Source organism: Pogona vitticeps, chromosome 2, assembly GCF_051106095.1.
Source record: "Pogona vitticeps strain Pit_001003342236 chromosome 2, PviZW2.1, whole genome shotgun sequence".
Taxonomy (NCBI): domain Eukaryota; kingdom Metazoa; phylum Chordata; class Lepidosauria; order Squamata; family Agamidae; genus Pogona; species Pogona vitticeps.
In genome coordinates this window covers 184,883,431-184,898,180 of record NC_135784.1, presented here as the reverse complement: position 1 = coordinate 184,898,180, position 14,750 = coordinate 184,883,431, and the positions used below count along the sequence as shown (strand labels likewise).

At 43.9% G+C, this 14,750-nt stretch overlaps 1 protein-coding gene across 19 annotated transcripts in view; it reads right to left on the bottom strand.

Moving 5' to 3' along the window:
* The window catches only part of NFIX (nuclear factor I X), a 291,019-nt gene that overhangs the window by 9,666 nt on the left and 266,603 nt on the right, over window positions 1–14,750 (bottom strand). For 10 of the 19 annotated variants that reach the window (XM_020791600.3, XM_020791602.3, XM_020791601.3 and 7 more), the window contains 2 exons: window positions 12,845–12,992; window positions 9,817–9,911 (listed from right to left, as the gene is read on the bottom strand). The exons of 4 other annotated variants lie outside the window; for them this stretch is intronic. In XM_020791600.3, the coding sequence (XP_020647259.1) occupies window positions 9,817–9,911; window positions 12,845–12,992 (243 nt within the window). The remainder of the gene's footprint in view (window positions 1–9,816; window positions 9,912–12,844; window positions 12,993–14,750) is intronic. 5 more of the 19 variants (XM_072991580.2, XM_072991583.2, XM_072991582.2 and 2 more) reach the window with 1 other exon arrangement.

Below are 14,750 nucleotides of genomic sequence, written 5' to 3'. Positions count from 1 at the left end.
TTTGCTGTAAAATCCTTCTGCTAAAGCCTTTCAAGGCTGCTTCACTTTTTGGTTCACTCGGAGTTAGCATCAGGGGTATACTTAATCAGAAGCTAAAACCAACATCAACTCTTTGATTACTGCACACATATAAATAACACAAGTGCTTCCATCCACATCCACATTGTGACTTTTCAGACATATACTTTAACAAAATTAGGGGAGAACTGCACCACACATCAAATATGTGTTTTCCTCCTCCTTCCATCTTGTTCTTTAAAACTTCCTCCTGTCTCATGTTACTGAACGACATGTTTCCTTGTCTTCTTCCACTGTACATCCATCCACTGCTGCTGGCAAGGGAGGAGAATTATAAGGCATGACGATACAAAGAATGTTCTGCCTAAGATCTGAGTTTAGGTATCACAGGAAGGGGAACAGGTTACCATTTTCAATGGTGGCACTGGTATATATTATATCCACTTATTAAAGAGATTTATTCATTCATCACTTATCTGTCCACCAAGACCCTCTAAGTGACAAAAAAATTAAAACATTTAACATTCTTTAAAAACAAATATAGATGAACATTTCAAAATCCAAACACCCAATGAAATAATAATTTCAACTGCCTGCTGGAAACTGAACAAAAGATGGGGGCAGCCTGATTTTTCTTAGGATAGAGTTTCGTCACTAAGGTGCTGCTTCAGAGAAAGCCCTGTCTCAGGTGTTTGCCAACCTATGTTATTGGTGATTATGGGATGCAATGGGGCCTCTGCAGAAGATCTTGAATTCCTTCGTCTACAAAGCTCAAAGGGCACCCTTGGTTGTTCCCTTCTACTTTTATCCCTGCAACAACCATAGTAGGTCAGCTGAAAAAAGAGTGACTAGCCTAAGCCATCAAAGCTCAGTGGGGATTTGAGTCCAGGCCTTGCCTAATACCTTGACTCTACTATATAAGATCTAGGCTTCCTCCTCTTGCTAACACTTGTGCTGGAAGTAGATAAGAGTGCCTTCCCTTTAATCTTAATGTATCTAATGATGCTCTTCCTCTTTCTTTCTGTTTATCTTCCCTTCCTGCAACCTCTCCCAAAATGCCACCTACATCTATGGAACACACAAAGCAGAATGCAGTTTCAGAGCTGCCACTCCCTTATCAGTAAGAAATGTTAAGGAGGAGAAAGTAACCCTTGGTATTGCTTGTTGAAATGATACTCTTTATCTTTCCAGGTTGCACAAAAAAGCTCTTATTTCCACTGAATTCACACTCCTCCTTGCTTTCAACAAGCAATATCTTAGGTTACAGTACTTTCATCTCTACAGAAATAATCATATCCCAGTACAGTACAGTAGTTATAGTTGCAGCCTACAACTTCACTAGCTGTAGCATTTTATCAAGTGCAATTTTTCAGTCCTTCTTTGGTTAAAGGCAAATGCCAGTAATATTTAGCAATCCTCCCAACCAACTTGAGCCACAAGGCTCCTCCATGAGGAGCCTTGCGGCTCAGTGGTTAAACTCCTGTATTGCTGCCATACTCTGCTCACAACCTGGGGTTCAATCCCAGATAGCCGGCTCAAGGTTCACTCAGCCTTCCATCCTTCCAAGGTTAGTACAATTAGTACCTGGCTCACACAAGTGTGGGGGCAATGTGTAGCCTGCACAATTAACTTGTAAACTGCCCAGAGAGTGCTTTCAGCACTAAGGGGTGGTATACAAGCTGTACACTTTGCTTTTTGCTTATTCCCCTGTCTCATCCTCCTCCCTATCCACTCTTTGAAGAAGCCAGACCTTGGAAATGTTACTTCTTCAGACCACAGTTCCCTGGCAGTGACACGGGCAGGGGAGATTTCAGGAGTTCCCCCCTGAAAAGCTAACTTTTTCCATGTTTTGGGGAAACCAAGCTTGACTCCTGCCCACAGTTAAGAATCTGACTGTTACAGTGGCAACCACCTCTGTGCTGGAAAGGAAGGCGGAGAGATCCATGCTGAGTTCTCCTTCCACCCATGCCTCACCCCATTGTAAACCACTGAGCCCACTGCCATCCATGGGTAGAAGCAAGCTTGTTTCCCCATAGCCAGCTCCACTGCCTGTTCGCAAGAAAGAAGTATGCCTTCCAGCCAAAGCAAGCACTAGACCTATATCTCAACTATGGTTCTACCCCTAGAAAAGCCTGGCCCTTCCATTTGCCTGCTTCTCATCGTCAGGAGAAGGAAGGAGTATTTGACAATGATTCCAATTCTGTGAAGCCCAGGCCGTAAGAGGAATCCCCATGGCAGGCTTCTTCTAATCCATTTCCCCCAGCCCAAAACTTTATCTAGAACTGTAAAGGTCCTTGTGAACAGAAGGAGGGGGGAAAGATGCAGAAAATACGTGGAGAAAATCTGCTCCCTACCCATGTCAAAAAGGATCAGGGGAATGAGCCACACTGTGGCTAGAATAGCCATCTGAACTGCTGGGCGGGAGAATACTGAAGGTGTGGCAGAGAAAAGAGACAAGGAGAGTTTCAAATAATTCAAACTCTGGAATAAAAAAAAGGGGGGGGGAAGCAGGGATTGAGAATGACCACTAGGAGGGGCTCTGCTATAATTCTTATGAGGTCTGGGAATTTCCCCTCCTCTCTATTCTCAGTCTCTCCTTGCTTCTCCTCCTGCCTCGGTCACATACTTTCCTTGCTTACTCTGGCACAAGAGAAACTGTCTGCTTCACCAGGTGAAGCTCCCCTTTCTGTACCTGTCCTAAATGCTATTTCCTTGAAGGGCTAGGCATAAACCTGTAAGCTGGTTGGCCTGAACAAATTTCTAAAACTAGCTGGAATAAAAAGTGCCAAAAACAAAACAAAACACTGCTCTTTTCAGAGCACTAGGAAAAGTTGTTATGCACCCATCCTAAATCAGTGGGCCCATTCTCTTCCCACAGCCAGTCATTCACACAGCTTCTGGCTATAGTGCTCTGTCTCTTCAGACCTCATCGTTTTTCTGGAATTGTAAGTTCTCAGTATTGATGTCTCACTCAAGGGAGACATGCTTGTAAAAGATTGCTTGGGATTAAGAGGGAAATATGTGTAAAATAGAGTGTTGGGACTAGAACTAAGGGGAGCTGGGATTAAATCCCTGCTTCGTCATAAAAACTCAGTGCAGGACTGGCAGTAAACTGCTCCTTGAGCATCTCACATAACTTGAAAACCTTATAAGGGTCACCAGAAGTCAGAAGCAACTTGATGGCACGTAACAACAACGTTGCTCATTTTACAATAGGAGATATAGAGCACAGCCCATGTAACTATGATTTGCAGTGAAGCAAATTCACCAGATTCCAAAAACAGCATTGTGTAGTCTTGACCCACTCAGAAATTCTTTCTTCCCCATATGTGCATAGACCTCAAGCTTCCTAATTTCTGTGATTTTTTAATTAACAAATCAACTTTGCCACTTTCCAAAGTGCTTTTATTATTTTTGCTGTATGTAGCTGTTTTTGCTCTGCATATCCTCTCCCTGTTTAGCCGAGCAATGTTCCTTTCATAAAATAAGGTGCCAGCTCTTTCATCTACGAGAATCCTTGCCAGCCAACCAGACTGCTGACCATTACTCAAGTGCAAAAATATCCCCAGTCTAAATTCTCCAACTGGCTCACGTGTGAAATGATGATTAATCTGCTAAACCAATAGCAAAGTGAGGCAATAGCCAGATTACAGCATCAGGGGCAAAAACTGACACTGTTGAAGAGATAGCAGAGGGGGCACCCATATAAATTAGGGATTTAAAGCAAACAATCCAACAAAACAAGAACAACAAAAACCTAATAACAGGACAGTTCTTAACAGCTATCTCTCCTGTGCAATTGGCTGGAATTTGAGACAATATACGTGGAAAGCCAATCAGAACACTGTGGCTTAGCAACAAACCAGTCAGGAGTGATCACTCCACTGTGACAGTGGCCCACTTGGCAGTGAATGATGAACTCATTTCTCCAGATGTCTGTTCATATTATGGCATCCTTCAGATGCCTTGAGTGAGCCCTCCATAGTCACATGACAACTGCTTTTCTGGACGTTTACAGGACATTGCAGCTGCAATCTTAACTACCCACAGCAACACCAGGTTGCATCTGTAGCACTAGTACAAATCTGTGGACCTGATGCTGATGTGGGTCTGATTAATGGGATCTACCCTGGCAGTGAGTAACTCTGATGATTGTCTTAAGGCATGCACTCGAGTAGCAAGAGCAGTGCTGGCTAAGGCTGAAGGAAGTTGTAGTCCAAAATATCTGGAAGACACCAGGCTAGGTGGTGACTAATTTAAAAGGTACTTTCCAAACACCAACACCTTAATTCAGCAACTGGAATTGTTATCAGTTTAAAATAATTGCCAATAGTTGCTACTTTGCTTCCCGAAATTTAAAAACCAGTGATTTTGCAAATAAGTCATCTCACCTGTCAATTCTAGGATGTGACTTAGCCTTTTGGTTTAACCTCTAAGGAGCAATAATGAGAAACAAGAAGTGTAATGCAGCAGCAGCAGCAGCAACAACAACTGAGTGCTAGGAAGTCAATTCCAACTTATAGTGACCCTTTCCAAGGTTTTTTTTAAAGGTATAGAGTAATTATTATTTATTAACCGCAAAAGGATGTGCTGATTCATCTAACACTGGAGCAACGCCTTTCTTATTTTCTACAGTAAAATTAGGGCTTAAGCAGGCATGATGTGGACTGTCATGTGTATTTCTTCCATATCTGCCCAATTTGAAGTATCAAGCAGGGAGCCAGCACTCTGCTCTTTTACATAAAAGGCACCATGTAAATGAGGAAATGAAAACATCATCGGACAAGTACTGGTCTCTCTTGCCCACTTGAAACACTGAGGCCAAGCTGGGACGAAAGAACATACAGTAGTCAGGTAAGGTGGAGAAAGGGGTGGTCTATCTTCTCTCACCTACATGTGTCTTTCCCTATGACAAGCAGGTCTGTGCTCCTGCTATTTGGGTGTGCACAGGGCAAACACATGCACAACCCTGACCCAACAGCTCAGTTTTGCTGTAAGGGTTGACAAGGGTGATTCTTCTATTCTTTTTCTTGATTACATCTCATATATCAACCAGTTGCCATCATGGTAAAAAGCTACGCTACATTCCAAAGAGACAGTCAGAATTTTGCGGCTTCTGCCACTCTTTGAGAAGGGACAGCTGACGAAGGTCTGCAACTGCTGAGAGGCAGAGGGAAGTGTAGTGAAATGTCCATGTCATCTCTTGCCTTTTATAGTAGGCATTAGCTGGAAGATGCAGGTAAGATCAATCATGGGATTCTAATGCCGGGCCTTGACCAAACTGGAGCATCAGAAAGAGAAGCCAGCCAGCTAGAAATACAATGGACACATCCATCACACCATACAGAAGGAAACTAACTATAATCCCATTACAAACCTAAACTTTAAGCCAAGCAAACTGGGCAAGTGCTGGGTTCATATACTGGTGGCACTAGATGAAAGTTTAGCTGCAGCTGCCACCTCCATCACCACCACAACAAAAGCAGTGTGGTCAGAAAGCAAACGTTTGTCACACCTCACAAGACCTGCAGCTGTTCCTACGGGCAATGGTCAGAAACCACAGCTAATGCGGGTGGGGGGAGACACTAGTGGGCACGTTCCTCCTTTTCCTCATCTCTCGCTCTTGCCCAATTCTGTCTGTCTTTTAATTCCGCTCTTTTGTTCTTCTCCATCTGCCAGAATCCAGAGTTCCAAAAAGTCACTGGTTACTGTGGTAACATCTGCCCTCCCCTTTCCTCTCCTGATTACACTGTAACCTAGCCAATAGAGCAGGGAATATCCACCTCCCCCCCCCATTGCTTACACACAGAAAAACAACAACACATGCCCACATTAAGGGCCCTTGGCAAAGCTTGGAGCCCACCTGGCAAGGTCTTGGTTGAGAAATACTTCACTATCTCCCAATTGTCTTGTTCACAAGCAACCCCTCCCTACCTTTCTACAATCCCAGAAGAGATGAGATTTTTTTTAAAAAAATTCAAAAGAAACCAAGGGGGGGGGGAGGAGAAGTGCATTAAAAGAAGTGGGGAAGAAAAAACGGGAGTGGAGGAAGAAAGAAGTGGAAAATGAAAGAAAACCAGAGAGGCGAAACAGAACGGAGAAAGCAAAAAGTAGGGAAGTTGCTGGCGGAAGTGCCCCTGCTATTCCTGCGGCCGTGCTGGGCCCTAGTCCAGGTTCTCTGGACCATTGTTTCCCTGCCCGCCCGCCCCCCAAGTCCAAGTTCATCTGGGTGTGACATCATGTCTGGTTGCTCTGGGAAACCAGACGGGCCAGACGTGACATTGGTTATGGGATGGGAAGGGGAGCTGATCTTATTTCTGCTCTGTTTAGGCTCCTTTGCTCACCACCAGGGAGCAACAGAGGCCGGGAAGAAAAAGGACGAACCAAACTGAGAGCCGGCTTGTGTGGGACAGGGAGGAGCAGGGGATTGTGAAGAGACAGGGCTCCGTCCCTTCCTTTTCCACTTTACCCAGCCCCCTGTTTTTGTCACTCTAATCCTTCATGTGTGCCACATTTCCCTTCTGGATGCACACTACCGACAGGATTAAAATATCCCTGAATAGTATGATAAGGGCCCTTGGTAAGATTTGGATAATATAAAATGCAGCCCAGGTAGGGTGGGCAGGGTTTTATTGCACATCAGGCGTGCAGTTGCTACTCCATTATCACAGGATAACCCTGTTAGCACCTCTGCTGTGGAGATACAACGGTTTTCCTGCAATAAAGGGACTATTATGTTCCCAGAAAAATGCAGGATCCCCCCTCCTTCAACTGTTTCTTCCCCTGCAACTGAAAGTGCCTTCTGTACTGTGGCTGCCTGAGTGCCATGGGCCCTTTCTGGCTAATGATACCACTTATTCTAAGCAACAGATTTCCCCTCCCGGCCCATCTATCCATAGCACTCTCAGAAGTTTTTAGAAGATGCTTTGTTTCCCCATGACTCTCAGCATGACGCGAGCTACGTATTTTTGCAGGAGCGCTTCTGCTGCTCCCAAAAATGGCTGAAAACCTGGCATGGTGCCTCCACACCTCTGCTAGCATTCCTAATGTTTTGTGAATCTTTCCTTCCCCTTGATTTTAGTTTTTAGTTCTGCATGGCAGACATCTTGTTCTACAATGCTATTATGTGAGAAAAAGATACTGTTAGCAAGTGAAGATTACATTAAAACTAACAGGACAAAATTTGGCAACAACGTGGCACATATTCATAGGCGAACCTTTAACTTTGTTGTGGGGTGTGTGTTCTATTATTGCATTATGTGGAATTTAACGGCACCATTAGCAGGAATGTCTGCAAGTCTCTCTATTATGTTTTGCTTCAAGAAATGCGTTAACAAATGGCTCAAACAGTGCAGAACACACTCCAAGATACATTTAAGAGGCATGTAAGAAAAATTATTTCCTCTATATTCCTCTTCTCTAAAATGCATTCTAAGCTGCTGCAGAGGGAAGGTTCCCTGCAAACCAGAAGATGCCACTGGGAACGGGCCCCCATGGAACTCCAACCAGAGAACCACAGGAAGGAATTATGCAACCTCTGGAATGGTCAGTCTTCCATCTCTGTTCTGCCACAGGATAATCCCCTCGTTTGTTTCTGCTGGCACCTCAAGACAAAATGTGGAAATGGCATCCAGTCCTATACAAATGGAGGTGTGTTGGCACTGGGCTCATCCTCTAGCTGCAGGTATCACAGGAGGGCCATGGCCCAGTATCATTACACAACCAATTTTCCAGTTAGCTGGTTTTAAAATGATTTCACTGCCTGTCCTGGAATGTTGGGTACATCAAACCACTGCAACGTACCATAGTTGTCTCACTTCTGGAGGGGCCTACTGCTCCCCACACAAATATTTTACGCAATACCTGGGCAATTGCAAAAACAATCAAATGGCTGAGCTGTCAGTGTCGCTGTCCAATTGGCTCCAAATTCCTATCCTACATCTTTTTAACTCTAATGTGAGGTACCAAGAAATCAGTAAGATTTCCTTCCCCCTGTTTTGCTGGCAGACATTTTCTTCAATGGCCGGGAACACTGATCGGCAGCAAAGCACCCCGTGAGGCTGGCAAATAATCCAAAATGAAGATGAAAAAGCAAACTGGAGATGCAGGGGAAGAGATTGTGATCTAAAAGAAGGCCTCTTCATAATGGGGAAAAGATGACAGAGCAAAGAAGACATAGTGTAATGACAACAATCCTGAATAAATAAAATGGTAGGATTATTCATAAAAAGTTTATTTCCCATTTTTCACTGTGCAAGGTTTTTTGTTCTTTGTTTTTTGATTTAATAGGTTCTGATCACACAGTCAGATGGACCTAGGCTTAGGACTACTTCACACTTGAGACTTCTAACATGGATACTTGCAGGCAAGGGAAAAAAACATTGAATCATGTAGATTTTCTCAGGTTTCACTCAACAACTGTTGAGACAGAACATCATCTTGGCAAGAATACATTGCCTATACACATAGACTGCATTTCTATGTCACACTAAACCATAGTTGGCACAATGAGAACAAGCTGCAATGAGTCTCAGAATAGTTCACTCCCCATCTCTTCCCTGTCCTCTGGTATGGCTGAAAGATGGAGTTTGGAAGATTGCACTGCCAGTTTAATTTAAATGAAGTTTGTTGTATTGTCTGATCCCGACAAATTGTGATTATCCTTAACTGTAGTTTGTTAGAAAGAAGCCAACTACAAGCCATGGTCTTGCTTAAATATCCTTACAGTTAACTGGACATATTAAACTGTGGTTAAGTGATATCAGAAGAAAAACGTCCAACACTCCCCCTTGTGCTTGCCTCAGAGGTAGAGTGTGCAACTGGAGAGGATAAAAGCTGAAGTTCTACTGCACCTGCAAAAATACAGCATGTGTGCACTCGCTACAAATGATCATGTATATTAATTTCCAAAACATTTCCATATATGAAAAAGAGTAGTGAAGTCATGGGGAATGCATCTATATTTGATTAGGTATACAAGCAGAGAACACATGCCAGGAGACTATACTTTCTCAACTTGTGTATAGTTGTGATGATTTACCAGTATGTTTCTTGCCTATGTCTCCCCCCCCCCCCCCGCATCAAAATGTTTTCCATTTTGAAGTTCAACAGGTGAAGGGGCCATGAGCCTTGGTGACAAGAATAAAGATGTAGGGAAATCATAATCTGTAACTAGCCTTCAGACCTTATTCTAGCCAAGGTCACCAAAGGAACTTTGTAGTTGAGAGAATGAGGAGGTCTTCCCTCTCCAAATCCAACAACCTTTCTATTGTTTTACACTTCAAATGTTGCAGTTTTGTGATCTAATTCTGTCTCAGTCAAGACTTAAAGGCTCTCTCCTGAAGTTTCAGTTTCCTGTCTGGAAAATGCAGGGATAACCTAGGATGCAAATCTGATTTAAGATTACCAGAAGTAATTCTGATAATGGCCAAGGGGCTGGATAGCATACTGAAAATCCCGTAATTCTGATACTTCGTCTCAGCTGTTATTCTACCTACTAAATGCCTCTTTCCCACAGTTAACAAAACACCTGAGGAGATCCACATCGTAGTTGTCTCTTGTTACCACCTGCGCTGTGCCTGACTGTGTGTGGAGACTTCAGTGCTAAATATGATGCAGGTAAGAGACCAAAAGTATCAGCTGACGCTCGAGTGTCTGGTCCTGGCCCTCACCCCATCCATCCCGTCAGCAAAATCATACCAATCACCCCGCCCTGCCCCACCCTACCCTCCCACACAATTCAAGCTATGTTTGGGCTACTGCCACACATACACCCTCTATGAAGCTGGTTCCCCCTACCTGAGATTGCTGGGGGATGTTTAGAAAGTTGCCGTCCCGGGGTCCGATGCCGACAAACCGGTTGGCAGAGGAGGAGGAGCCTGGCGCTGAGAATGCTGGAGGGGAAAGAGACGTGAGGCCGTTAGGGCCACAGGGTGAGATTGATGGCATTGATGGTGGTCATGGAAAAGGACGGGCACACAGGCCTTTGAGGTGAGACTCAAGACAGCACAATGCAAAGAGAGAAAATGGGCACAACCCTTCCCTCCCTCCCTCCAACACCCTCTTCTCAAAGGGCCAGAAGATCGGGACAGCCAGGAGTTGGTTGCTTTGAAGCATTGCAACTGCTTGTTGCTTTAGAGACGGGAGAGGCACAAATCCAACCTGAGTGTGTGTGGCAAGGGTTTGATGCAGCAACCTCGCTGAAACCCTCAGAGAACCCCGGACTCCTATAGGGCAATTCAAGAGTGCCTGGGGTACTCCTCTTGGACTAAGCACTGCAGTCTTGTAGAGTCTTTGCTGATTACAGCGGATAAGGGAAAATGCTGGCCTTCATTCCACAGGCTTTGTGTCTCTCATGCATGCTCTCTGAATCTTTATCCCTATCTCTTTCACAGCCCACAGTTTTAATCTCCACACCTAGTTTTCTTTTCATTCCTAGAGGTGGCTGGGGGCTTCTTTGCTGAGCTGCCTATCTTGCCCACGGGCAGAAGGCATTCCAGAACATGCCCATGTATGGTTCTGCCAGGAGATGGAGTCTTGTGGTCTGTATACCTCCCCTGGGCATGGTGGTATGTGCCAAAAATAACTGAGCTCAGCTCTTTGGTATTTAGTATGGTGGTAGAGAAGGCCAGGGCTGAGTGAGGGGCAGGGAGCAGGCAAAGCCAATCTCCAAAGTGGAAACTCATCTGGGCCAAAATACTTCAACACAATGAAAGTTCCCTAAGCATTCTACACAGACACACACACACGCACGCACAAACACAGAGTCACATGCATATAAGCATAAACCTAGCTATATGTGATTTCACTTTCCCACTCAGCTACTGATCACAAGCATCTCTGGTTGCCTGAAGCAATTTTATTTGCTGCCCATGCCTACAGGACCTTGATATAAACGCAGTAGTCCTTGCTCAGTGAATTCAAGGGCTGCTCCCCAACAGTGATTTCAGGAACTGGTGGCAAAAAAGGGAAAGTCCTCTTTAGCTCCCAGCTCCTTCAAGTACGTACTCCATATGTTCCCTGGCACTTGACACAAATTAAAATCTTGTGGCTCTGGTCCTTTCTCTTGACCTCCAGCTACTAAATAGGACAAAGAGCTGAGCTACACAACCAGCAACTCAAGCCAGATATCTGTTGCTGGACACTATCACTTCATGCTAGGGATAGGAAGGCTGACTATTCAAAAGCCTCCCCTGTAAAATAAAATACTGTAAAATAAAATCTGCACATCCAAAATGAGCAAATGGCAGAGGAAAAAACTGTAAGTTAGTCTTCTCACTGATGTGCTAGTTTTGAATGCAGGACACTTTTTTCTTTTCCAATAAAGGGGGGCAGTATTCAAGAACCCAAAGTCTAATAATTACCAACACACCACCATCACCACCCCAGTCTATCTGATATGGCTCACGCTAGCACCAGTATTTTATCCTGAAACTGCTGATCATGTGGATCAGCTCTTGACATCTGGCCTCAACCTTACAAGCAGCTGCAGTGCCCCATGCACCTTCTGAATACTTTGTTAGCCCTATTATGAAAACAGGAAAAAAGAGCAATCAGCACAGACATATTTCCAGAAATGTCTTCCATGCCTGCAACCTGTCCCCAGCCCTTTGTTCCTCACTCTGCCCCTCCCAACATCACCAATTTAATGGAGAATATGAACAGCGTGACAGTGAGCAATGCATGAGCACAGATGCAGAAAAAATTAAAAAGAAAAGAGGCAAGGAGATAAAGCAAAAGGAAAATGAAGTGATACCTGGTCTTTCCTCCAAAGGGAATCCCCTAAGCCAAAAGAGATTATAAAACTACTTTGTAGCTGGAGAACCCAAAAGCCTTAACTCCCATCCCTTTTGCAATAAGTTGGATAAACTTCCTTCCACTTCCCACTTGATGGGAACACTGATAGGCATCTTAGTTCACAACAATCCCCACTCACATCTTAAGACACATCTGCCCTTGTGGGTTTTTAGTCCAATCACCTCTAGCCAGATGTCTTACCAAATAGTGGGACAATCTCTGGAAGTTCTGATTGCCATCTTCCCCTCCTTCCCATTGCCATAGGCACACCCCTTCCAGAGACAGCACGAACCCATCATTCAAGGGGTGATAGGAATTTTACTATGGAACTTAATAAAACTTAATTTTTGAAGCATCAGATAAACACCTGTAAACACAATCTTCACCCATATCACAAAAAACAAAACACCTAACAATACTTCTTATCCTTGGAGTTACACATATATGGTTTATTTTTGTCCCTTTAAAAAAAAATAAGCCCCAAATCCTTATCCTGGAGCCACCATGGCAACCAACAACATAATGAGTAAAAATAAAATTAAAATAAAAGTGTCGGAGCTGGGCAGCTACTGCATCTTTAAACGCTGGGGGATGGGATGGAAGGTGTGACGGGGTGATGGCAGCTTGGGGAAAGGGATCAAATGGTGTGTTTCAATCTTTAAAACAAGCACAAAGCACAAGACTTGATGATGACAACATGGTGCCCCAAGCCCACCTTTTCCATCTACTCATTGCCTAAAGCCTGCTTTTCTCTCTCTCTCACTTCCCCATTCATCTCTCTATAACACACATTCCTATTTCTCTCTCTTTTCCCTGACTGCTCCTGTTCCGCGCCTCTTTCTTCCGCATCTGTCGCTATCTATGGTCTTCTCTGCTTCACTTTTACTTATCTTTCCTTTGACCTTTTCTATATTCTCCTCTCCCCATTATTTCTGCCCTGCTCAATCCCTGCTGAAGGGCTTTGGGCAGGGAGAGAGTGGTTTTGTTTTTGCTGTGCTTGGTGGTTTGGGTTACACTTGGGTCCACTTACAAGGTGACGTTGGTGTCGGCGCTCCGCCTTCTGGGTTAGTGCTGGTGGATTTTGTATCAGGCATTGGAAGGGGCACTGGTCTGGCCACAGGTGGTGGTGGCGGCAGCAAAAATGACCCCGTGACTTTGCCCTGGCCGCTACCGTTAGGCTGCGAACAACATAAATACAGTGATGCGTGAACGAGACAAGGCAACGTTAAAGATGCAGTATCTGCTGGCGGCTCTCAGGGCTCAACAGCAAGGGAAGGGACTTCAGCTTATGTTTGAGATACCATTTTCTCCCCCCCTTTTTTTCATTACAATTATTATTCGATTTTATGTCTTTCCCATCTCTCTTTTAAACTCTCATCTCGTTTCCTCTCAAACATGTACATTCTCCTTTCTTGTCACAAAAGACTCAGGCCTGAATCAAAAGCCAGGGTTTCCCAGTGTCCCAGTATGATTGGCAGGTCTAAAGAGTGAATTACAAGATGTGAAAACTCGAATGAAAATATTCACTGTCACAGATAACTGCAAACATATGTCAAAGTCGTAGATGACATCTCCATTTCTAGCGACAGACTCCGTTCTTTGCTGGGCATCAAGGTTTGACCAGATTGGTTCCTAATTCCAATGCAAGAGTGCAACCAAATTCATACAGGTGCACGGAGAGAAAAGAACAAAGGAAGAGATGTCTTAGTAGTGAGACAATCCCCCAATTATTCCATCTGTGTTAACTTTGGTTCGTAAATAGCTCTGCCTATAGGTCCATATATATGATTTGCTCATAAATATAATTCAGAACATAGAAGGAAAAAATGTCTTTGTGTGCATCAGATATTTCTCCTCCTGTCTCAGTGAATGACAGCCACAGGTGTCCAAAATGCATCAAGCTAGTCTTCAGAAAACACTGAATGGGTTTTCCAGCAAACCATGCAGATCCAATCTAAACTCAAAAGCTGTGGCATTTTATTTCTCAGTACTTCATCACAGAATGAGAGATCTCTTTTTAGAGCCTTTTAAATAAACACCTGAAATTCAATTCCATCATGAAACCGGGGCCAGGACAAAATACCTAATGTATCAAACCTAACATCAGCAGGTTGAGGAAAACTTTTTCCTTAGCTCAGTTTCCCCTGTCACATGCAGTGTACAATCCAAGCTGGGATTTGGATTGTAGCAACCACATCCCACGGAAAGAATGTCCAGTTCGAGACTATGACTTCTAGTAGGCATTGATAAATGGGCATCCTAATTTTCCTAGCCCTAGAAAGGAACAAAAGTCATCCTGTGCTTCCATAGGAAGCTAGTGAATGAACCATTCTGCATTTTTTTTGCAGTCTACCAACTTGCTTGGAGATTCTGGCTGTGCCTATACCACTGCCTCCTTTGATTTGGTGGAGGCTCTGTGCAATCTTCAGGGTAAGAAAAATCTTCATTTCTGTACCAAGTTCAGTGTGCTTGTTATAACCCAGGAATTAAATACGTTATCACAAGACTACTAATGGTGTCAAGGACACCTACAGAAATTTTTCAAGCAGGTGAGGAACCTGCATAGTGTTATGTTAGCATAATTCACATGCACAGCACACAGCACTATAACACTATGCACCTGCTTGTGTACATTAAAATAATAATAACATTTAGGATTTGGCTGGGGGGGGGCAGCCATCTTTCCTTCTCCTCCTTAGATACACAGTACATAGTGGTGCATGGATTTTTAGTTCTGATAACAACTGCTTGCTTGCTTGCTTATTTATTTATTTAGCTTGAGACAGTACTCTAACAGTCTACAAGGATAAAATAAATTATAACCCCAATCTCCCAACAAAACCAATAAGATAAAACCCTACATTAAATAAAAGCCCAAATGATGATGGACTCTTAGCTGTTTCATTGCTACTCTGCATGTCCTGCAAGAGTGGCAA